General features: G+C 44.1%; 2 protein-coding genes across 2 annotated transcripts; both read right to left on the bottom strand.

Annotated features, from left to right (window-relative positions):
- Positions 1-4628: 4628 nt before the first annotated feature.
- On the bottom strand, positions 4629-13425 carry Dtd2 (D-aminoacyl-tRNA deacylase 2). The gene is made up of 3 exons (XM_075947770.1): positions 13299-13425; positions 10669-10738; positions 4629-6003 (listed from the first exon to the last, which is right to left on the bottom strand). Exons 1-3 carry the CDS (start codon positions 13407-13409, stop codon positions 5678-5680), a joined length of 507 nt encoding a protein of 168 aa, XP_075803885.1. The 5' UTR covers positions 13410-13425; the 3' UTR covers positions 4629-5677.
- Positions 13426-21872: 8447 nt separating this feature from the next.
- Gpr33 (G protein-coupled receptor 33) lies at positions 21873-23615 on the bottom strand. Its single transcript, XM_075947921.1, has 2 exons — positions 23532-23615; positions 21873-23170 (listed from the first exon to the last, which is right to left on the bottom strand). The coding sequence occupies exons 1-2, from the start codon at positions 23535-23537 to the stop codon at positions 22145-22147; spliced, it is 1032 nt and encodes a 343-aa protein (XP_075804036.1). The 5' UTR covers positions 23538-23615; the 3' UTR covers positions 21873-22144.
- Between the last annotated feature and the right edge of the window lie 846 nt (positions 23616-24461).

The following is a 24461-nucleotide window of genomic DNA, read 5'->3' as shown; positions in this document are numbered from 1 at the left end:
CATCATTAAATAAACATTCCACAGCATAAATGAATATAACACATCTTAAACTAATACTCCACAACATGGACCCCCTTTCCCTCACCAAATCCTAGTCCGCTCAGGCCCTTTGAAGTCTAGCATCATTCAGCAAATCCCTCTTCTGCCATGACCGGTGTCCTGCACTAACACCCACCTGAAGATCTTGGCCATTGGTGTCTATGCTGCTTTCAAGAACCCAGTCGGGACCCTCTCCTGGGGGCTCAGCCTCTCACATAGCCCTCAGATGCCTAGCGCTCTCCTGAGACCCCTGCCCACCCTTCTAAAGCCTGAGACACACATGCTCTGGCTATTTATTGTACTTACCAGCTTTTAATGTCACCTCCAAGGACTGCTTGGAATTCCAGCTCACTGGCATTCAGGCGGGATAGAGAAGGGTTTGCTGCTTCCTGGTCCCCTCTGACACGCACAGCAGGGACCACAGCAGGCTCTACAGAGCTCAGAAGAAGCTTTTGGGACCTAGCATTCCTCGTTCACGCTAGTGTTACTGAGACTTGCCGTGCAAGTGTCAGGGGTGGGGACCCACATTACGACTCCCCAGAAGGGAGCCAGTATCCTCTCCACCTTCTAATTGTGTGGCTAGGTTATATCTGGAGAGCTGCAGGCTCCTGTATCCTTGGACTCTGACGCCCTCAATGTGTCTTGCCCTGACTTGCTGCTCACCTGGCATAGGGATCTTCTTCCTTGGGGGAATCCCTTCTCTTCCTGAGCCTTGTGAAACTAATTTATTCATGGTTAATAACTTAAAAAAAAAACAACAGTTAAAAGTAGGACCATGTGGTTTGTTGATGCATGCCTTTATTAATCACTTGAGAGACAGGGAGAGGAGTAACTCTGAGTTCAAGGGCAGCTTGGTCTACATAGTGAGTTCGAGGACAGCCAGGGCTACACAGTGAGACCCTGTCTAAAACAAAAAGGATGCTATTTATCTCAGAATTTACTGTTTGAGTCACATACCACACAACTGCTTTGTTCTGAGATGGGTTGAGGGGGATTGCTAACAAAGCTTAGTGCATCAGAATTCATATTTGTAAACACAATTCACACACTCTTGTTTCATAGTTTATTTTTAGAAAGACTCAGATATGTTTCCTTACATGGTACTTCTGTATTTTAAGGATATTTGCTTTTTTGAACACTGTTTTATAGACAAAACTTTTTTGTTTTGTTTTTATTGAGCTATACATTTTTCTCCGCTCCCCTCCCTTCCTCCCCGCCCCCTCCTACCCTCTCCTGCGACCTCCCACGCTCCCAATTTACTCAGCAGATCTTGTATAGACAAAACTTTTATACAAATACAGCTGCACTATAGTAGAAAGACACTACAGAGTGAACCCCGAGACAACACACGAGTCCTTTGCCCTCCGAATAGCATTCCTCTGGTGTCTTCTATTATAGCAAAACAAGGTGCAGCTATATTTAACTTGCTTCCTGTAGCTCCAACCTTTATAACTAAGAAATCCACTGTGCATTAACAATATAACTGAACCAACATCAAGAGTGTTCTGGCCACTGGCACACCACTGCCGCTGCCTCTGACAGAGCTCACTGTGAACTCCCAAGCGTGGTAACAGACGCAGCAGTGTGGCAAAGCTGTAGGAGATAAAATATTTAGACTGTATGCTGTCTGCCCACACTATTCTGCCTCTCCGTGTTAATATACTCTTACAGTCCAGAAATAAAAAGTACTCAATCTCATAGTACATCATAGGTTTCAAGATAGTACAAGTCTAATAGGAAGGACGATGGCAACAGAAATTCCCGTGGGGCTGAAAGAGACTGCCCGAGGCTACAGAGCAAACGGTGATGGATTTAGAGTGGAAAAGAGGGTAATGAGGTAAGCGTGCAACCTGGAAAATGGTGCTAGACCCGTGCTAAAGGTGCTCTGAGGGCAGTTGTGGGGGGAAAGTTTTGAAAGGTGAGCTGGAGCCCAGTTACAGAAGAGCAGGCCAGGTGGGGTAGGCCAAGGGCTGCCAGGCCTGTCTGACGGACGGATCATGATGGGACCCACAAGATGGAAGGAAAGAACCCACTCCTGCAAGATGTCCTTTGACATCTTTGTGGCATACACCCCCGCCCCTGCCAACTATAAATAATGGCAAAAGAACAGAACAAAACCCCCTGACTCCAGCCTTAGAAGTCTGGACTTGGTTCTGAGTGATGGGTGTGGGATTCTGGTGAGTGCAAGAGTCATCTGGCAGGAAGATTGGTGACTAGACAGACTTTGACTCTAAGACTGATTTAGAACTGCGTTCAACAGATTCCCTTGGTGAGTCTGGGACAGGTGAGATATTATCTTCTACAAAAACTTAAGAATGCTTACTGTTGCAAAGACTGGTGGTTTGAATGAGAATGCCCACCACAGGCCCATATGTTTGAATGCTTGAACCCATTGGTGGAATTGGTTGGGAAGGATTAGGAGGTGTGGCTTTGTTGGAGATGTGTCGCTGACAGTGGCTTTGAGGTTTCCAAAGCCTATACCATTCCAATTCTCTCTCTCTGCCTCATGGTTACTATCTCAATATGTAAGCTCTCAGCTATGGCTCCAGCATTATGTTTGCCTGTTTGCTGCCATCCCACCGCGATACCATGATGGTTGTAGAATAATCCTTTGAAACTGTAAGAAAGCCCCCAATAAACTACTCTGTAAGCTTCCTTGGTCATGGTGTCTCTTCACAGCAATAGGAAAGTAATGAAGACAGATTTAAATTGTTCTATGAGCTCTGAAAACTTTTTTTTTCGAGACAGGGTTTCTCATTATAGCCTTGGCTGTCCTGAAAATTGCTCTGTAGATCAGGCTGGCCTTGAACTCATAGAGATCTACCTGCCTCTGCTTGCCAAATGCTGGGATTAAAGGTGCACCACCACTACCCATTCTGAAAACTCTTAACTTTTAGGTTCACAGATCTCTCCTCTGACCTTACTTATTTTTTCTTCAGAATTTTTCTTTAGTAATTCCAATTGTTTTTCATATTGCGTTTATTGGTTGATTTCGTGTCTGGGTGCACAAGTGTCACAATGTGCATGTGGAGGTTGGAGGAGAATTTGGAGTTGGTGCTCGCCTTCTGCCACGTGAGTCCCAAGAATTGAACTCAGATCACTAAGCTTGGCAGCGGGTACCTTTAGCCCTGAGCCATCCTGCTGGCCTCCTGTTTATGTACTGAAGAGCACCTTTGCTCAACGATGCTTCTTGTCTTTCTACTTCTCTGCTATCTTTAAGAGTTTTTGGCCTCTTGGACTTTGCTCTTTCTTTGCAAGTTATTACCCAAGGTTCTGCCTTATGAATAGTGTCTGTGTTAATGATCAGTTGGCTCCACACTGACAGAATAAAAGTTACCAACAGCAATATCAAATACTACAGCATTCTCTGCCACTTGTCTTGGAGAATAGCAACCACACTGTTATCACAAGAGGACGTCATATTCATTTTTACTCTCGGTGATCAGAACTCACTAGTTGATTATGTCAGGAACCTTAACTCCAACCTCAATGTATAGACTTTGTCCTGCACATAAAGAGTTACAACAGCTTCTAAGCCATGCAGTACCATAGATAGACATGTTCTAGAAACAGTGCCTTGAAGACAGCTTGCAGAAGGTATATGAGCTATAGGTTGTGGGGCTGCAGAGATGGCTCTGTGGTTATGAGCACTGGATACTCTTCTAAAGGAGTTGGGTTCAGTTTCCAGAAACCACATGGTGGCTAACAGTCAGGTAATAATTGTCTGTAACTCTAATTCTCAAGGATCTGATGCTGTCTTATGGGCTGTATGGGCACTGCATGCATGCCTCTGTCCTTCTTTTTATAATTTGAAGTAAGGATAAAGACACATTTCAATTTGCTTTATTTATTTATTAAATTACATGTGTGCACATGCTTGAATGCAGGGCAGAGTCCTGGAGCTGGAGTTACACAATGCTGAGAATTGCCCAACATGGGTGCTAGGAGCTGAACTCTGGTCTTAACCACTAAGCCACCTGTTCAGTTCCCTCGTTTTACTTTATACGAATGTGTTCCAGACATTAAAACCACAAGTGGTTCCAGTATTCTAAACTGAAAGATTAAAAACATTTAGGGGGTCTTGGGGAGATAGCTCAGAGGCTAAGAGCATGCATTCCTTAACTCAGCACCCACATCAGGCACAGTCACCTGCATCTCCAGTTCCAGGGGAGCTTCTATTCCAAGGGCCCCTGCACTCATGTGGACATACCAACGGACAAACACATGCACACACATGTGTACGTGCGCGCGCGCACACACACACACACACACAAAAGAAAAAATAAATCTTTGAAAAATATTTAGGAAGTATATTGTTTGAAACATTCTATAATCTTAGAAAAACAAAGGATAAGGCATGTATGTTAGGGGCAATTTTGTTCATGCCTAATTTAGTAACCAAACCAATGAGCCAGCAACAAGTCTCAGTGTAAGTCAGAGGAAGGAGATGACTTCCATGGTGGATGACCTGGGGAAAACAGCATCTTTCTTTCTATAGTGCTATCCTCATTATAGATATGAAAATAAAATGTGTATATTGATGGGTTTTTGAGCCGCTTGGACAAAAAAAGCTACGAAAAGCAAAGGTGAAGTAATTTACAAATCTATAATTTTTCTGCTTACCCCCATCTGTCATTGTTTCTAATTATCAACCTTCCATGAACTTGGACTACCTTTCTCCACAGGTACCTCAGTGGCTTTGTGAGAATTCTTGAACTCCATGTAGGGCTATGAGTCAGCATTTTACACAGGCATAAAACCAAGATGATTTAAGAAAGTAATGTAATCTTTTTGAAAGACATGCGCATGTCCTTGAGAAGATTTAAGAAAAACTGGGGTTTCTAAGCTCATGAATAGTTTATCACATTTCAACAACTGCATTGTGAATCAATAAAGCAGAAGTTAAGAATAATGAGCTCAAGTTATTGATTCTCAAGTTTCAAAATAGAACAGTACAGGAAAGCTATAAAAAAAGGAATTTCGGGTATGTGTGCAAGAGGAATTTCAAATGTCAGAAGAGGCCAAGGGATACCTAAGACACCAGGAGAGTCCAGCGGTGTCCTCAGATGTCTAAGTCTGCTAGTTAGAAATATTTAATTTTCAATTTAAAGATACCTTAGAGTTTTTAATATTTATCTTTGCTTTTTATTTATGTGTATCCTTGTGCACCTGGGAGCCCTCCAATCCCCCAGAGCTGCAGGTGCAGACTGTTAGGAGCCATCGTGCTGGGCACTGAGTCCAGGGCCTCTAGGAGAGTAGCAAAACCTCTTCACATACCTACCGCTACGCCACAGTTTCCAATCTTAAAAACATATTTTAAAGTCAAGGCAGAGGGGTTTGTAAAAACCAGTGCTTCCTTTTACAAATGACTCATTTATTTTCCCAGTTTCTTTATTTTTTTGAGGCAGGCTGTCCTTGACTGGCTAGGTAGACCAGGATGGCCTCCAAGTGACGAAATCTGCTGTCTCTGCCTCTGAGGGTTGGGATGGGATTAAAGGAATGTGTCACTATGTCCAGCTCGGATCCAGGATTTTCTTGCCTAAACATGTTGCAGATCTGTGCCTTCAAGAGGAAGGGGACCAAACCTAAGTCCAGTCCAGTCCTTTTATAACCAGGAGGCAGTCGTGGAGAGAGTCTTTCAAAACTCGATTAGGTGCGTGTATGGTCCATTGGTGTCCAGCTTTAACACTTGCCTGTTGCCATAAGTGCCGTGCGCCACTACAACCCCTGCTTCGGCACACTTGCTGTTGGCGGCTAAGGCTTTCTCACACAGACTCACGAACTGGGAGTACAGTGCCAGGCCTTCCTCCTTCCCGGAGTTAGAGTGATACTGCATGTTTTTTCCTTTCACCCTGCCCCCGAGGGTGGCTTGAGGGATGATGAGGACATCGCCGGGCAGGTCCAGGATGGAGACGTGCTTGCCATTTTCTGTCTCACTTAATTTCACATTTAACAGTGTATTAACTGGGCAGGGAAAAAGGTAAAACACTTTGAAGTAAAAAACAAACATGAAGAAAATCATCAATGTTTTACTTGTTACCAAGTTTCATATTTAAAACCTAGTCTCTGGCTGGCTCAGCGATTAAGAGCATTGCCTGCTCTTCCAAAGGTCCTGAGTTCAATTCCTAGCAACCACACGGTGGCTCACAACCATCTGTAGTGAGATCTGGTGCCCTCTTCTGGCCTTTGGGCATACACACAGACAGAATATTGTATACATAAAAAAAACAAAAAACAAAAACAAAAAAAACCCCTAGTCTCTGTAGGTTTAAAAGGATTTCACTAAATGGCACAGCCCTAGAGTGCGCATATACACACACCCCAGAAAATTGTGAATTTCATACAGAAAATACCAAGGTGCTTCAAATCTGACCCAACGATCAGGCTCTCCCACACACAGTTCATCCAGGAAGGTCTACATTCAAAGAATTAACTGTACACTAGAACCCTGAGTATTGCTGTCTCTGGGGAACACGTGAATGTTTGTTTCTCTGATCCTTTTATTTCACAAGCAAATACCAACTGGTTCAATTCCATTATAAACCAGATGATTTTGTAATTTCACAATTTAAGGCAATATTAACATGGCCTAACATTTTATAAACAAGGCCTATTAGGGAAATGCAAATTCATTATTACAAAAGAAAAGTAAACCAAAGATACAGAGCCACCGGCAGCATAAATATGTATGTGTATCTGTATGTGTATATGTATATGTGTATCTGTATGTGTATATGTATATGTGTATCTGTATGTGTATATGTATATGTGTATCTGTATGTGTATATGTATATGTGTATCTGTATGTGTATATGTATATGTGTATCTGTATGTGTATATGTATATGTGTATCTGTATGTGTATATGTATATGTGTATCTGTATGTGTGTATCTGTATATGTGTATACAAGGGAGGCTGGAGAGAAGATTTGGTTGTTAAAAGCTCTGACTACCCTCCCAGAGGGCTGAGATTTGGTTCCCAGCATCCACATGGCAGCTAACAACAGTCCCTGATTCCAGTAGCCAATGCACTATTGTGGCCTCAGCAGGCAACACACTCACACACTCACATGGAACACAAGCATATGTGCAGGCTATTATACAGGAAAACACTGTCTTGAAAAGCCAAAAAAAAAAAAAAAAAAAAAGAACAGGTAGTAAAGCAATTCTGTAAGCCTCACACTCCTGTCCTCTGAAAGGCATACTTTCACCATCAGGCATGGTAGGGCAAGCCTTTCACCTCAGGCAGACCGATCTCTGAGTTCCAGCCCAGTCTGGGATTCAGAGACTTATTTAAGGCATGTTTTCTGGTTTGGTTGATTCCACTACTACACACTCTGTAGCAACCATCCGTAAGGACTTGGTTATGATCCTACTCTACAACTCACGGTAAAAACAGCCAATTCCTAACCTCTGCTGCAAGTCCCGTCACTTCTCAATTAGCTAACATCTCTCTTTAAACCCCTCTGTATTCTTTGTGCGGAAGGTCTCTACTCACAGCCAGCGGCCCTGCTGACTACATCTCGGGAGGACAGGAACTCCCAGAGCACGTCACTGCAACCAGCATTACTACTTAGCTAGCCAGGCCTCAGGCTTTGGCAGAGTGAGTTAACAAGTCTGGGTTAACAGCAATGAGCAGCCATACCATTTTTATTATACTTTCACACACCTCCCTCTACTGGCTGTGACTGAGAACTCACATGTCTGCACGTAAAAATAAATACAGCACAAAGACAAACAGAAATGAGATGATATTAATAGCATGTTAGAAACTTAAAGGATGGAAGATGGGTTATTAGATTCCCCAGTGACACAGAGATGAAATCAAGCTTTGACAGACCCCCAACCTACTTTTATACTGAAGATGAACTGAGGAAGAGTCTATACGGTACTTCAGACTTCATAGACATAACTGGCTATGTCCATGAAGGTCTGATCCATGAATAAGTATGAAGTGGGCTTTAAGAGAACCTCATCACACCAGTTCACTCATGGACTAGAGAGATGTACAAACTAATCTCTCAATATATGTTGGTTTGTTAAACTATTTGCTAAAAGACTTAGGGAAGGTATTCTCTTTGTTTTCAATAGTCTTACACACATGTTTAGAGGGAACTCATAAAGACAAAGGTAGAAACATAGGTTTAGTCACTATAAAAAAAATGCAGTTTGGGTTTGGTGGGCTTACTTTACCCCATTATGATTAAGACATCATAAGACAACTTTGCAAAGTCAATTGTTTTTGTTTGTTTTGTTTCTTCATGAGAGGATTTCTCTATGTAACAGTCCTGGCTGTCCTGGAACTCCCTTTGTAGACCACGCTGGCCTCAAACCCAGAAATCCACCTGTCTCTGTCTCCTCAGTGCTGGAATTAAAGGCGCTTGTTACCACTGCCCGGATACAAATGATCAGCATCTTATTTTGTATTTGAAGCATCTTACTACAGTCCTTTGGCCAACAAAGATGACCAAGGTAAAATACTAATTTAGGCAAATGAGCAGAATGTTTGACACCTCCACGTTAGGACCTGAGAAAGACCTCTAGCACAGGAGCTGCATCTCCTTTTCTTAAGCCTACAAAGGCTCCTTATCCCCCAGATTCAGATTTCAAGACTATGAGTTACTCGCTTTCCATCCCCACCTGTTTTCATGCCTTGACAAAGTTGTCAAGCAAGTCTGATATACCAGTGTAAAGTTTCCTTTGACTTTTTGACTAAGGTGTTGTCAATGGGCTATCTGCCTGCGAGTTCCATTTTCATTACTCTGATTTTGTCTAGATTAACTTCTGTAAGCTCTAACTATCTGTTTGTATTGTTCTTTCTTTGGTGACATGGCCAGCTCTCTTGTTCAGGCTGTCCTCCAAGCCCAGGATCAAGGGATCCTTCTGTCTTAGCCCTCTGTAGCTAGAGTGATAGGCACATGCTACTGTGCTAAGCTTAAATTACTTACTACTCTGACTAACATGTGCCGTATTTTACCAATGAGGAACACATAAACTACCCCTCAATCTTAGGAATAGTTCCATTATCTCAGGTTTATTTCTGAGCATAATCTTTGAACCAAATACTGCCTTGTAACAGCATGTGACATGATTCAGTCCATCTGAACCCGTGGAGTTATCTATCACAAGGAATGTGCAGGGCGTGGACCGTACAGGATCCTGGAAAGCTGCAGCCGCTAAGTCAATGCTTTGTGATCCCTGAGCATTTACTCTGTTTTCTCTACCCTCAGAGGAAGTGTGGCTGTGACGACACTAAGTCTGGTTCAAGAACCTGGAGAACTGTATTTATATATTGACACAATAACCTACATAAATGGTTGCCATACATTCTCCTATATCAATGACATAAGGCTGAGTTGTCTGGATTTGACTGGATACACATGTTGTACATACATGGTCATCGACTGCCCCATTAGGGATGCTCTTATCTGATGGGGAGAGGAACGGGACCATGGGGGATAAGGGGGACAAGAAAGGGTAATGGGAAGTAAATAAGGTCAAAATACATGATATACATCTACAGAACCTGTCATTCTGTAAGATAAGTATTAACACACACACAGTTGTGGGGTGTGGTAAAGAAAGCAGCGCAGCATTTGTTTGAACTCTGTGGCCATCCTGCTCTCAGAACCTTCCGTGCTCTGGGCAGAAGCGTGTTCTGCATATGGGGTTATGTGTCTATCTTCTAAGTCAGTCTACAACCACCCGCAGTGCTGTGATATTTTCAGAGTTCCACCACGTGCTCATGTACATTCTTTAAATTTTACAATAAGCAATATAATTATTACACCAGCACAATTTAGGATCATGCTTCTTGGGGCTGCAGAGATGGCTCAGTAGTTATGAGCACCTGCTGCTCTTCCAGGGAACCTGGGTTCCAGTCCCAGCAGCCACACGCAGGTCGCAACCCCGTCATGCAGTTTCCAGGGGATCTGATGCCCGCTTCTGGCCTCTGAGGGCATCATGCATGTATGTGGTAGACATACATGCAGGCAAAACACCAATACATATTTAAAAAAGAAGAGAAAGAACCACCCACCCACCCCATGCTCCTGGAGCTGGGCCTGCAATTACCCCAGAGGTGTAGCAGAAAGCCTGCACACTCAATGCCCTCCTGAGACAGAAGGAACTGAAGGTCAGCTGGGTAAATTGTCAAGACCTCGATTTAAGATTTTTAAGGAAAAAAAAAACTAGTTTACAAAGAATTAGGTCTCATTATGGCTTTTTTTTTTTTAATTCAAAATGTTCTTGTTTGGATGTTAATTGTTAAAAAGGCTTTCATGCAGTGGTGGAACAGGTTCCACTTTCTTAACTTGCTCTAGGCCCTGGCTGCAATCCCTAGCACTACTGCAAAACAAAACAAAAAAGTCAAAATAAAGTAAGTTACGCTTCTCAGCTGAGGTTACAGGTCAGCGGCAGAGCACTTGCTCAGAGGGTACTCATTCGAGGCTCAACCCTAAGCCCCTCAAACCAAAACCAAGTCCCACCAAAGCCAGCACAGTGGTGTCCGCATTCTGCTCATATGCTCACTGACGGCCTCATCTTTGTACCTTTATTCATCTTATACCATAAAGCGTATGAACCCGACACCCCACACCCCCTCACCGGGAGAAGAGAGGAAACACATACCCATCTTGGGAAGAAGCTCTTTGTCCGCCCCCTTGAAGAAGCACACATAGATCACTAGGCCTCTCTGGATCTGTGAGAAAGCACCACAGGAGTCTACATTAGGAAGGTGTCTACAGAGGATTGGTGCAAGGGGAGACATTTCACAGTGTTTCCAAGTGTGGGGTTAAAAGTCAAGGGAGAAAAATAAAAATCATTTTGAATTCTAAGTAAATCATGGGACACCAAACTCTGTCTTGAGTTTTGATCACCATGATTATTTATTTCGGCAGAGCTTTCAGCCAGCAGCCTCCACACCAGGCGAGGCTGACAGGAACAGTCTGCTTGCAGGCTGACCTATCCAACGCCAAGTGCGTTTCCCTTGTACCACACAGGGCTGGTGACTAGGGGCAGGCTCATGGATGTCTTTTGATGCTCCTCTTTATTTTCCCCTAAGTTGTTTATTTAAAGAGAGCAGTATTTCAGATTTCTACAAACTCCAGGAGACTGCTTTTTCTGTTACTGTGGCTAACGCCTTAAGTAAACCCAATGATTAGGCCTTGAAAATTACATTTACGCCAATAATTTTATATGAAAAGGTTGGTTGTTACCAGGAATATACACTTATTCATTGTATGTAATGACTTGGATATTTTTTACTAGTTTCTGTAAGACAGACTACAAGAAAATAAAAGCGGTGATAAATGACTTTGATGCTACTGTTGAAGAAATCGCTGGGGCTGTGATTCCACGTTAATCTGCGTGACTCCAGGCACCTCACTTGATTCAGGAGCAGCCACAAAGATTAAAGGAGTTAATAATTGCACACTACTTACAGAGTGCTGAGTTCACAGTAAGTTTAACACAGGTGTTTATCAAATGCTATATAAAAATAAATTTAAAGGCAGAGGCACAGTTTACTTCACATTTTAGCTGCCAAAGCATCTTGCATGCTTCGTACACAACTGAGACTCAATTTAAAGGCTGGTGGCATTAACATTTAACTATATCTTTCTGGCTCTGTTGACCTAAATGGTTTTCTGTGTAAGTATAGCTCTGCATTCATACTTGAATTACCTGGAAAAATGTTTTTCTTTAATTACGTGTCTGCATGTGTATGTGTGTCTGTGTACAGTGTCGGATGCCTGTCAAACCTTGAGGGGGTCATCAGATCCCAGGGGGCTGGAGTTCCAGGTCGTTGTGAGCCAGCATGTGTGCTGAGAACTGAACTCTGGTCCTGCTCAAGAGCAGCACTTGCTCTCAACTGAGGAGCCATTTCCACAACCCAGCAGGCATTTTTAAAAAAGGACAATTGTACTTCCGGAGCAATAGGCGAGAACCTCCAATCCCATCTATGGCTATGGGGCTGGCAAGGGTGTCACAGGTATCTATACTATCAGAAGTCTCTCCACTAACAGAATCTTGAGCTCAAGTCTTCCACTCAGTCACAACTGGTACCCGGATGCCGGAATCAAGTATCTAGTTATGACCAGAAACACCCACTTCCTGATCACAGCGTTACTACCTCCGAATGTTATTCTCTTTGAATTTCAATACTAGATCTTAACTTGCGACCTAAAAATCTCTCTCTTCAAGTAAAAAAAAAAATTTTTCGCCTGAAGTTTCATTGGTATACATTACAATACATTGGAAAGTAGGTAATTCCCACTGTGACTTTAAAACGTTCAATTCCCAGGGAGGAAAACATTCCTCTGGGACAGCCAAGTCTACATGAATAAAACCAAGGCAAGGTAACTCTTCAAACAAAATGCTATTTAAAAAAAAAAAAATCAACTTTGCTAATAGACCAGAGTACAGGAAGACTAGCTACTGCTCAGCTCTCTGATGTATGGGAGGGAAGGAAAGGCCTTTGAAACACCTTTTAAATTCTATAAACACAAAAGGACAGTTTGGAAGGCTGCAGTAAAATGCAATTCTGCATCAGGCAATGTGGGGGAAACAAAAATGACGAAGGATGGACTCTAAATGATTGAGTTTGGAATTTATCATACCAAACGGCAACAATTAAAACAGGTATTTTTTTTAGATATAAATAAATTTTCAAAACCTCAAGGAAAAGCCCTAACACAAATACGGAAGAAAAAGAATTTGAGAAAAGGGAGATGGCGAAGATACTGGAAGATTGAGTGATTTATTATTTATTTACTTAAAGGAGGCTTTTCTCCGCGTAGTCCTGGCTGGCCTGAAACTCGGTTCGTAGACCTGGATGGCTTTGAACTAACTCTGCCTCTTGAGTGCGGGGATTAAAGGCAATGCTGCCACCACACTCGGTGACATTAGAGTTTTGAATGCTTGGTTTAAGGTCACCCACATACACTTGGTTTAAGTTCACGATGACAGATCTATGTTAAAGAATGCTCGATATGAAGCCTAATTTAGTGGAGGTGAATGAGATTCTCTAAAAATTCTGAGTACAGTTCGGCGGGGCGGCTTACGCTGTTACCCCAACACTTAAGACAGATATAAGGCAGAAGGAGCATCCTCAGGCGGAGAGGGCCAGAGAGCCACCAGGAGCCACTCCAAAGTGACATCGAGGCCGCCCACTAAGGTGAGCAGACGGAAAGGGACACTCTTCCTCCCAGGAGAGAAGAGAGAAAGATCAGCACCACGGTGAGAGGAGGAACGGGCATTACCTCCACCCACTGCGCCGCGGCGTCCCCGTCGGCCGGGCGCACTTGTAGATGAGCGTGCAGGCACTGCTGCAGAAGCGCGCGGGCCTGCACCGTATGGCTGCCGTCCGCCATGGCTCGGCTCCGCACTGCGCATGCACAGCGCAGGCTCTGCCCGTCACCCGTGGCTCCGCCCTAGAAGGGCGGGGCCTCTGCCGGGCTCTGCTGTGTCCTGGTTGTGCAGTTAAACCACAGCGGGTCCCTAACCGGAATTCCCCCGATAAGCGAAAGGGTTTGTGTTTAGAGAGACTTTTTTTTTCTTTCTTAATCGCATCCTAGGATATCTTGATTTTGGTTTGTTTTTGGAGGTAGAGTCTCCTGAAGCCGAGGTTCGTGATGGTAGCCCGTCGTCGAGGCTGACCTTGAACTCGTGACTCCTCGGAATCGCTGGGTTTACAGGTGTGCACCCCTCCCCCACTCCCTTCGCCTCTGCTTCAAATGTTTAGAAGAAACATTTTTCACTCGAGAAAGCTTAGGTTTCTAGATGTTGAAAAGATGTATGTCAGAGTCAAGTCCATTCTGTGCTCATTGTAAGGACAACGAGTGAAATCAGAGACAGAATTAAAGCTGTGGGTGGAATAGCCTTTCACAGGGGTCACCTATGACTACTGGAAAATCATATTTACATAATGATTCATAAAAGTGACAACACTATAGTTAGGAAGTAGCAACGAAAATAATTTTAGGGTTGGGGCCTCCACAATACAAGGAACTGTGTTAAAGGGTCGCACCATTAGGAAGGTTAAAAATCAGTTAACTAGAGCTAGAAATCTCTCAAAAATATGCCTTGCCCATTCAATCAAGCAGTGCTGTTTCCTGTATCAGAAATGCTTCAAAACATTCTGATTCTGTAGTTGCAGAAGGGTGTTACTAAGCTATGTGAATGCACTTTTGGAGACCAATTCTTTATTATTTATTACATTTTCATTTATTTTTATACACGTTAATTAAAATATAATCACATCACTGTCCCCCCCAATCCCTCCCGAGTCTGTCCCCTCCATCTCTTCCGCTTCCTCCCACTTACACTAATAACCTCTTTTTTTCAGGGTTGTAGTCACATACCTATGTATGCACAGATATACGAATACTTCCCGCTGAGTCTGTTCTCGTCTTGTGAATATGTTTTCAGAACTGATCCCTTTGTATTGGGTGACCAGTTAGGGGGCTCGTTCCCAGGAGATGTTAATTTTCTCTCTGTGGTCCTTTGTCTGGGGGTGGAGTCTGCTAAGATGTCAAGTTGCCTTTGTTCAGGCTTCACTTATGCAGCCATTTCTATAAAAGGGCGTCTCACAGCAGACACCCTGGTATTCTGACTCTTACAATCTTTCTGCTCCCTTTTCTATCTGTGATATAGATATGATGTGATGTAGATGTAGCCATTGGGGCTGGGCTTCCCACAATCCTTTAGTGCCTGCACTGTGTCCTGCTGTGGCTCTCTGTGGCGGTTCCCATTTTCTGTAAAGAGAGGATTCTATGATGAATGTTGATAGTTACACATCCTTGTAGGTCTAAGGATAAGGTTTGGAATCATGTTGCTTTGGCAAAGTGGTATGTAGTGGACTCTCTTCTAAGACCTATGGCCTCACTACCCCCTGGAAAGCTGGCTGGGTTCTAAGCGCCAGGAATGATTTCCCTCTTGTTGAGTAGATCTGAAGTTCAATTAGACAGTAGTTGATTAGGACAGACTTGGGAATGCCATTTATTGCACCTTTGAGGATATCTTGTCGTTCTGGTCATTGTGGTCACAGGCGACACTGCTGGGTTGGACTGTTAATTGTCCCCCACCTTCTCTTTAGCAGCTTGCATGGCATTTTCTAGTACTATGGAAGTTAGACCATAGGAAGGAGACTTTCATGTTAGATACGGCTTGAAAAGTCTGAGTCTTGTATCTTAAGTGTACAATGTCTTCAGCATTAGGGACTTACCTTCAGCCTTTGAGAGGTATCTATGGCCACAATAGTTTATGTTGTTTTGGAATTTCTTGGACTACTCTGATCTTATTATTCTGCATTTGCCTAAAATTGCACACCATACATATAAGCGCATATATGTACTTTAGTGAATACCACAGACTCACTAAACCCTCAGTACCAGGCATGAGGAATCTCCTTTTGGATGGATGAGAGCAATTCTTTAGAACATATCCTTGGTAAGAATATTCTTCTCTCGGAGGTGACTGTTCACCAGTTACCGAACTCGATCCTCATACAATCCTACAACATATTCTGATGCAGCCAATTCTGGCTGTGCACAATGACATTGGATTCTGTGATCCATTTTCTTTGAGCACTTATTAGAATGTAAATAAAAGTAAACAGGGCTTGGTTTTCTTTCCCACGAAATCTATTCCTCGAATGTGCATAGGATTAGCATTTGTTTTTCACAGATGTGGAGGGTTTAGCGGGGGAAATAATAGTGTTACCCTTATTGCATTACTCAGGTCATTGATTTGGGCTCAGTTGGCACAATATATTCATGCCCGTTGTTTTAGAAGATGACGTCACTGATAGTGTCGCTGCCCATACAAAGTAGTGTGACTGGAGAAAATAATCCATGCATAATCAGTGGTCCTTTGTACACAAACTGAAGCTGCCTGTTGGCTGGTTATCTTGCAGCCTCCCTTACACTTTTAGTAAAAAGAAAATGGAAAAGAAAAACCCTCACATTATCTCTAATGGCGGGGCTACGGGGGCTGCCACGCTGGGTGCCATTTGCTTGTGTAGCATTCACAAGTTGAAGGGCTTGTGCCTGCACCTGTATGCCACTGTAACTATGGAGTGTGTATTCTGCCATTCAGATTCCGTTTTTAAAAAATCAAAAGGAACATTGCTATAGCGACCCAAGCTGTGATCCAGGCTAAGTGAAGACCTGGGTGTCCATTTGTGTGTGAGTGTAGGAGACACGGAGAGCTCTTGCCAACAGCGTGTGTGGTTCCCAGGCGTTTTTGCACAAGGAAGAAGAGGAATCCCTTTCTGTGGATAGTTTGTGTTTGTTAATGGTTGGTGTCTCAAAAAAACAAAACAAAACAACAACAACAACAAAAAAAACAAACCACCAATTACTTTTAAGTTTCCCATCGGGTGAGACTCTCTTGGGCTGAGGTTAGTGAGCATCTATCCTTGTATTCTTTCCTCCTGCCTGCAGAGGGCGGTCAAGAGTAGACAGTAAAGAAAAGCATTTTCTCTGTTTTATGAACACTGCTCTCACAAAGAACTCATGAAAGTAGGACGTGCGTGCAAAAGGAGAGTAGAATGTGAACAAAGTGAAAAAGTACGAGTAGAGAAAATTAAATTACACAAATAAATCCACAGTAGTTTTTGGTAGTTTTTGACTGTAATTCTGATATCTCATGTAGCAATATTTTAAGTTTTTTGTTTGTTTGTTTTGTTTTTTGAGACAGGGTTTCTCTGTGTAGCTTTGGAACCTTCCCTGGAACTCACTCTGTAGACCAGGCTGGTCTCGAACTCACAGAAATCTGCCTGCCTCTGCCTCGGGGTCTGAGGCCATGTTGGTGCCATGCAGATAGGGATGGCCTGTGTTGGCATGGGGCAGGGGTGGGGGGGACTATGTCGGGTCTGTGACTCTTCCGCAGTCAGGGTCTCTGGCTCCTGCTGCCATTGGGGGCCACAGGATTACTGAGGTTCTCTACTGTCACCGTATTGGAGTCCAAGGACCATGTTGCTGCTGGGCCCGTGCTGATTGGAGAGGCATAGGCTGCCACCCAAGTCCATCCGGGCCCAAAGCGCTGCTGCTGGCCGTGTGTGGGTCTGTAGTCCTGCCGCAGCTGGGGTCTGGGTTGATGTCTGTTGCCCATGTTACCTCAGGAGCCCATGCAAACTGTGAGCTGAAGTACAAGGGCCTCACTGAGCTGGCCTCACTCCTCACTGGCCTGAGGAGTGCTGTCTGCCACCCCCCCTCCCCCCCAGACCAGGCCGTGCCGTACTCTAAGTGGCTCTATGTCGTGTAAACAGTGGTTTTTCAGCTTATGCCTTGCCCTGAACGATTCTCTTTTATAAGCTGCTGTGGATTCTATTTTGAGGTTAGACGATGATCGCGTACCCGAGTCGGGACATGAACTCGCACCACTCACATAACACAGATTGCTCAATGACTCTTTCCTGGGAGTTGAAAGGGAGCCACCATAAATTTATTAGCATGAACTGGGACTGCAGAGGTGCATGAGCATATTTAAAATTATATCAGCAAAAGCAGGGCCAAGAACAAAAGAAACAAAAGAGCAAGGAAAGTTTGATACACGCTTCCTAGGACTTCATGAAGGTGGAAACCTACTTCTCCTATGGCACTGCGTCCCCCTATCTGTCATCTGATCACCTAGTGTATGCATCAAGGGACTGACAGGCACCAATCACCGGACTGTCCCTGGGCCTGACAGGCCTACTCTAATTGCTCTCTGCCCCTGCTCCTGTTTGCTCTTCTGGACCTATTACCCACCTAACCTATTGTCCATCTATATTACCATTTGTTTGTCTGTCCTTGTCCTGTCCTTTGAGTTCTGAAGCTGGCCTCACAACACAGGCCATCTCTGTGCAGCCTGGAACAGCATCAGTCCAGAGACCACCGGTTGGTGACCTCACGCCCTTTTGAGCCCACCTGAGACCTCCAGTGGGTGACCTCACGCCCTCTCCGGCCTCTGAGACCTCCAGTGGGTGACCTCACGCCCTCTCCAGCCCCTGAGACCTCCAGTGGGTGGCCTCACGCCCTCACCGGCCCACCTGAGACCTCCAGTGGGTGACCTCACGCCCTCTCCAGCCTCTGAGACCTCCAGTGGGTGACCTCACGCCCTCTCCAGCCCCTGAGACCTCCAGTGGGTGACCTCACGCCCTCTCCGGCCCCTGAGATCTCCAGTGGGTGACCTCACGCCCTCTCCGGCCCACCTGAGACCTCCAGTGGGTGACCTCACGCCCTCTCCGGCCCCTGAGACCTCCAGTGGGTGACCTCACGCCCTCTCCGGCCCCTGAGACCTCCAGTGGGTGATCTCACGCCCTCTCCGGCCCCTGAGACCTCCAGTGGGTGACCTCACGCCCTCTCCGGCCCACCTGAGACCTTCAGTGGGTGACCTCACGCCCTCTCCGGTCCACCTGAGACCTTCAGTGGGTGACCTCACGCCCTCTCCGGCCCCTGAGACCTTCAGTGGGTGACCTCACGCCCTCTCCAGCCCCTGAGACCTTCAGTGGGTGACCTCACGCCCTCTCCAGCCCCTGAGACCTCCAGTGGGTGACCTCACGCCCTCTCCGGCCCCTGAGACCTTCAGTGGGTGACCTCACGCCCTCTCCAGCCCTCTTCCTCCTCCACCCTACCCCTTTGCCTTCCTCCTCCTCCTGCTCTTCCTCCTTCTTTTTGGCTACCAACCAACTCCCAAATCAAGACATGGAGGCTTCTTCTTATAAGTTTTTATCTTAGCTCTTATTTCTTGCTAGCTCTTATAACTTAAATTATCCTGTTTCTCTTTGGCTTCATTTTGCCTCAGGGTTTTTTTTTTTAACCTTTTTTCTGTATATCTTATTTTCATTGCTTCTTCTGTCTGGCAACTGCCTGGCTTCTGGCCCATGGTGTGTCTCTCTCTTTCCCCCTCATTCTCTCCTCCTTGGAGCCTAGAGTTCTTACTTATTCACTCTGCCACCAGCCCTGCCTAGCCCTCTCTTTCCTAGCTATTGTCCGTTCAGCTTTTTATTAGACCAACCAGGTGCTTTGGAAGGCAAGGCAAGGCAAAACAAATGCAACCCATCTTTATAGCGTTAAACAAATGCAGCATAATCAAATGTAACACATCTTTGCCTAGTTAAAGTAATATTCCACAACAGGAACCTGCGTTTACCTAAAGGAAAAACTTGGAATATCTGGCCACAGCGCCTGGCGAATTTATTGTTATCTAATACATCCCGATCCTGTGGCAAGACATAAATAAGTTCTCCTGTGTTTTTGACATAGCACACTCCCTTAACATGCTTGAGGAAGGGCACTCTCAAGATCCCCCACACACAAAATGCCGACTTCGGAGCTGGTTAAGAACTGCTTTCATAGCCGGGTGGTGGCAACACACACCTTTAATTCCAGCACTTGGAGGTAGAGGCAGGCGAATCTCTGGTCTGCAAGAACTAGTTCCAAGAGAGTCTCCAAAGCTACAGAGAAACCATGTCTCGGGAAAATAAAACAAAAAACAAAAAGAACTGCTTTCATGTGTTTATCCAAACGTTAATAAGCATCCGTGTCCGACGCCCAGCCAGGGGTGGAGGGGGTCTGCTGTTTTTTCTTGTGAAGCTCAGAATGCAATGAAGAGAAAAGCAATGCGCCTTCATTCGAAAACTCACTTCTCTCCAACTATACTCCTGTCCTCCTGCCTCTCAGTGGGGGAACGACAAGATGTTAATGGGGAACCATTGCTTGGAAAGCTGGGGCTAAATTAGACTGGGATACTGTCCCCTAATTTGCGGGGTGAAGACAAGGTGCACAGTACCTCAGATTTGTCACAGAATGACTTCTCAGAGTCCGGTCTCCTCAGCGGAGAGCGTTTCTTCCAAACACCCCTCCCATCTGGCTCTCAGAGCCCTCTTTTCAGTGGTATATTGATCGCCTTTGGGGCCTACGAGCTTTGCTGGAGACCTGACCTCCACCGTTAGTCGTATTTCCTTTTATTTAAGGCCACAATAAAAGTGTCTAATATCTTAAATACTGTGTCGAGCCACATTCTGCCGGGCGTGAAGCTGATGAGAGAAGCGCCCATCAGCCTGCGAATGAAACTCTCCCTTTTAAAAAGGCGCGTTTGCATTTTCGTAGCAACCCTTTAGTGCAAATTAACTTCTAATTGGCAGAATGTGTAAATTGGTTTTCGTGAGGCGGGGAGGAGCAGAGCTGCTCCCTAATTTTCTGTGGTTAGGAGTCGCTACTCCGAGAGTGTTGTGGTCTCACAACGCCACTTAGCTTCCCTCCTTGAAGTGATCACGCTGAAAGACTGTTATGTTAAAGTCTGTGAACGTCTTTCTAGCTGCTCCTTTAGCCAATCTGTACGCTCTACATGGTGACTTGCAACCATCTGTAACTCCAGTTCCTGGGGTTCTGACACCCTCTCCTGACATCCACAGACCTATATGTATGTGGTGTACATACATGCATGAAGAAAAACATGTTTACACATAAAAAACAAATTTTAAAAAAGGCTAAGGATCACAGGTGCACTGCATTACTAGGGAGACACTAACTTTAGAAGGAAATCACTAGGTGGTGATGACGTTGTATAGACACAGAAGTTTTTACAGTTGACATAGGAATGGAATACAATACAAACTGTAAATGGTTCCTAAAAAAATCAAACCTGGAATTCCCCCTGGAGCCAGTAATTCCTCTTTTTGGGTATGTACCTCCAGAAATGAGAACAAAGGCTCAGATACTCGCACACAAATATTTGTAAGTAGCATTATTTACAATAGTCAAAAGACGAGAATAATAGACTACTTTGGAGCCTGTCTTGGAACTAACTGTGTAGACCAGGCTGGCCTTGAACTTACAGAGATCCGCCTGCCTCTGCCTCCCAAGTGCTGGGATTAAAGACGTGTACCACCATTGCCTAGTTTAGATTAGATTTTTAAGATGTGCATTTATACATAATGGAAAATAATCCAGACATGGAAGAAAAGGAAGTCCTGAAATACTATATAATGTAGACAGGCCTTGGGGACATGCTAAGTGAAGCAAGCCAGATACAAGAGGACAAACGTGAGTTCGCTTAGGTAGTCTCTCTCTCTCTCTCTCTCTCTCTCTCTCTCTCTCTCTCTCTCTCTCTCTCTCTCTCTCTGCAGTAGAAGAACTCACAAAGACAGAAAGCTTTCCAGAGGTACTGGGCCTGGGGTGCTAGAAGGGAGATAGAGTACTTAATGAATATAGAGTTTCTCTTTGAAGAGACAAACTCTTTTTTGTTTGTTTGTTTGTTTTGAGATAAGGTTTCTCTGAACTACTCTGGAGACCAGGCTGACAGCAAACTCACAGAGATCCACCTGCCTCTGCCTCCCAGGTGCTGGGACTAAAGGTGTGCGTTATTACCGCCCAGTCGGTTGAGGGAAACATTTTCAACAATAGACAGTGGTAATGGTTTCACAACCTTATAAATATAATGCCAACAAAGCACAAAGTAAATGGTGGAAATGCCGGACTTTATGCTTCATATCTTTTTACCATAAGCAAAAAGAATTCAAAACAAAACAAAAAAATGAAAACCACAGTTCCATCATGACCAGTTGCTAATTTCCTTGGGTATGCTTTACTTTTTTTTTTTAAATTAAAATTCTAAGTTACATTTTACTGTGTGTGCGCGCCCGCATGCGCACATGAGTGTAGGTCAGAAGACAACGTGCAGGGATTGGTTCTGTTCTTCTAACCATGTGGGTCCCAGGAATCAAACTGAGGTTTTCAGACTGGCGACAAATGCCTTTACCCACTGGGTCACTTTGTCAGCCCATTGACACTGTTGGAATGTTTACAGATCTAATTAGAACAGACTAGAAGACATTTAACTACAGGATATATAGAATACCAAAATCAGCTGATATAACTCTAGTGGTATAGTTGTCAGAGTCCATGTTTATTTAAGGATCCAGAAATAATTTTAAAAATATAAATTTTATTATTTCTGTGTATGGGTGTGAGTCTGGCATGTGGGTGCCCGCGGAGGCCCGGAGAGGATGCTAGATCCCACGGGGTTACAGGCAGAAGTGAGTGTTGGGAACTGAATGCCAATCGAAGAGCAACAAGGATTCTTAACCAATGCCATCTCTCCAGCCCAAAGGATCCAGAATTTAAATTTCAGTTTCTGAGTTTAGGTTTTGTGCCCTTTCTGTAGAAGAATCATCACTGAATGTTGACTTGAACAGAGCAAGAGTAGACTTCTTGAAAACCTTGAAATTCTCCCCTGTGAATAAATAGAGAATCGGAGAAAAGACAGTATTGAAAGTAGCAGTTGCCACCGTAAGTACCAGAATCACCTGTAGAAGTAGAGACTGGTTCATGGCGAGGACCAAGGCACTGTAGACATGGTAAGGCATCCAGCACACAAAGAAAGAGATGACGGCAGTCATCATGACTTTGAAGGGCTTGCTGGATTTAAATAGTCCCTTCTCTCTCATCTTGGTAGCCACTCTTTTGTAGCAAAAGACGATGATGAGGAAGGGCAGAAGGAAGCCCAGCAGAAAGCGACCGAGGAAACAGGCTGCGTGAATCCATCCCCTTAATGTTTGCTTGTCTTTGTTCTCCCAGTGAGTGGACACAAGGTAGTTGTTTTGGCATACCATTCTCCCTTTCTGGTCATCATGCGTCTCCCTGAAAACCAAATAGGGCACGCTGAGGATAGTGGCGGAAATCCAGACTCCCAGGACTATTCTGAAAGCCCAGCGCAGGCTTCGGTGTTGCTGGGACCACACTGGGTGAAGGGTGAGGAGATATCGATCAACACTGATGGCAGAGAGGAAGAAAACAGAGGCAAACATGCTCACAGACAAAGTGCTGTTGAATACCTTGCACAAAACAATTCCAAAGGGCCAGTGATTGTTCTGAAGGTAGGAGACGCCCAGAAATGGCAGAACCAACGTTGAAATAAAATAGGAGAGAATGAGATGAAAAAATAACAGAGTATTGACAGTCCTTTGCATCTTGAATTTCAGCATCCACAGATAGAGGCCGTTGCTGATGGTACCCACTATAAATGACATGAACAAAGAAACAGCAACGATTATTTTGGGGACAGGAGTTGGAACACCGGTGCTGTTGCTTACTAAAGTAGAGACATTGATCACATAACCAGAAGAGTTGATCCGATCCATAATTACCTATGGAGGGAGGAACAGAGGAAAGAATATCAACAAGGATTAAATGAAGAAATTAAAGTAGGAATTTTGGTCTAACAGTAGTCCAAAGGGTCATATTTGAATAGTGGCAAGCATAGTATTCCTATAATAATACTTATAAATTATTTTACAATGCCTATTCTATTTTTATTAACAGGAATAAAATCAGATCACTCTTATTTTAAAAATAGAAATGCTTCAGATGACATGCATTAAATAAACATTAATAGTACTCCTCCCAGAAACAATTGCATTTTCCTAAGCATAAGATGCTACAATTAGATTTATCTCATAACCTAGTTATCTAGTATTTAATGGTTAGTGTATAACAGTAAGGACTGACCTTCATAGAGGAGTCTGGAATCACCACAAGATTATCAAGTGCTTCTGACTTATGGATAAAAGAAGGACATGTGCTTTAGGAGACAGGAAGTAATTTCTTTCTTGGGGAAGTGAGGAAAGAGAAAGAAGAAAAGGAATTCACATTTATCCAATATTTGTGAAAGCCAGAATATTTCTATTAAAATAATTTCTTTGATTTTCCAGAAAGTCTATGAGGCAAATCTTTTTTGTTGTTTTTTTCTGTTCTGTTGAGACAGTCTTATAGAGCCCAGTCTCGCCTCGAACTTGCCATGTAGCCAAGGCTAACCTCGAGCATCTGATCCTCCTGATACCACATCCAGTGTGCTGGGATTACAGACGTGGGCTTCCCCTTACAACACTGAGCAAACTTCCAAGCAAGGAGAAAGTGGGTCTTAAATGGTTAAATGTCCTCTGACCATCCACATCTTCCACCACGCCTCCACGGGGGGTGTGGGAAGCCCTACCACTCTCTGATGCTCTCTAGGAAAACTGATAATTCATGGGAAGTGTCTTTGATAATGTGTCTTGTATCTTTGTATTTAAATATCAAAGTATTTAAGAATATTTAGTTTCTTGAATAATGGTTCCTGTAGTGTCAAGAATGCAAATCTGAGAATTATTTAAAAGATAGCTGTTATTACAAAGGTCCTGGGGCCTTGAGAAGAGGTGGAGGGAGGGAGGGAGGGAGGAAGGGAGGGAGGGAGGGAGGAGGGAAGTGACATTAGATACAGGAAAAAGCCAGGAGGCTTGCAGAAGTCCTGGATAGAAGGAAGGATGCCGGCAGAGATTAGCTCAGGATGTCAGTGCAGGCATTTTCTAATGCTCAGCTTTAGCCCAATTGTGTGTTTTGTATGTAAAGTGCGCCTTCGCCTTGTTAATCTACAATTACCTTGTGTTGGTGACTGTATTG

This window comes from Microtus pennsylvanicus, chromosome 14, assembly GCF_037038515.1.
Source record: "Microtus pennsylvanicus isolate mMicPen1 chromosome 14, mMicPen1.hap1, whole genome shotgun sequence".
NCBI classification, from domain to species: Eukaryota; Metazoa; Chordata; class Mammalia; order Rodentia; family Cricetidae; genus Microtus; species Microtus pennsylvanicus.
This window is presented reverse-complemented; position numbering and strand designations above follow the sequence as displayed.

Excerpts from the sequence above, each read along its gene's own strand:
- Dtd2 (XM_075947770.1), bottom strand. The coding sequence starts at position 13,409 with ATGGCGGACGGCAGCCATACGGTGCAGGCCCGCGCGCTTCTGCAGCAG. Across the intron at positions 10,739-13,298 it reads CCGCGGCGCAGTGGGTGGAG|ATCCAGAGAGGCCTAGTGAT; the intron begins GTAATGCCCGTT and ends GCTTTCTCACAG. Across the intron at positions 6,004-10,668 it reads AGAGCTTCTTCCCAAGATGG|TTAATACACTGTTAAATGTG; the intron begins GTATGTGTTTCC and ends TTCCCTGCCCAG.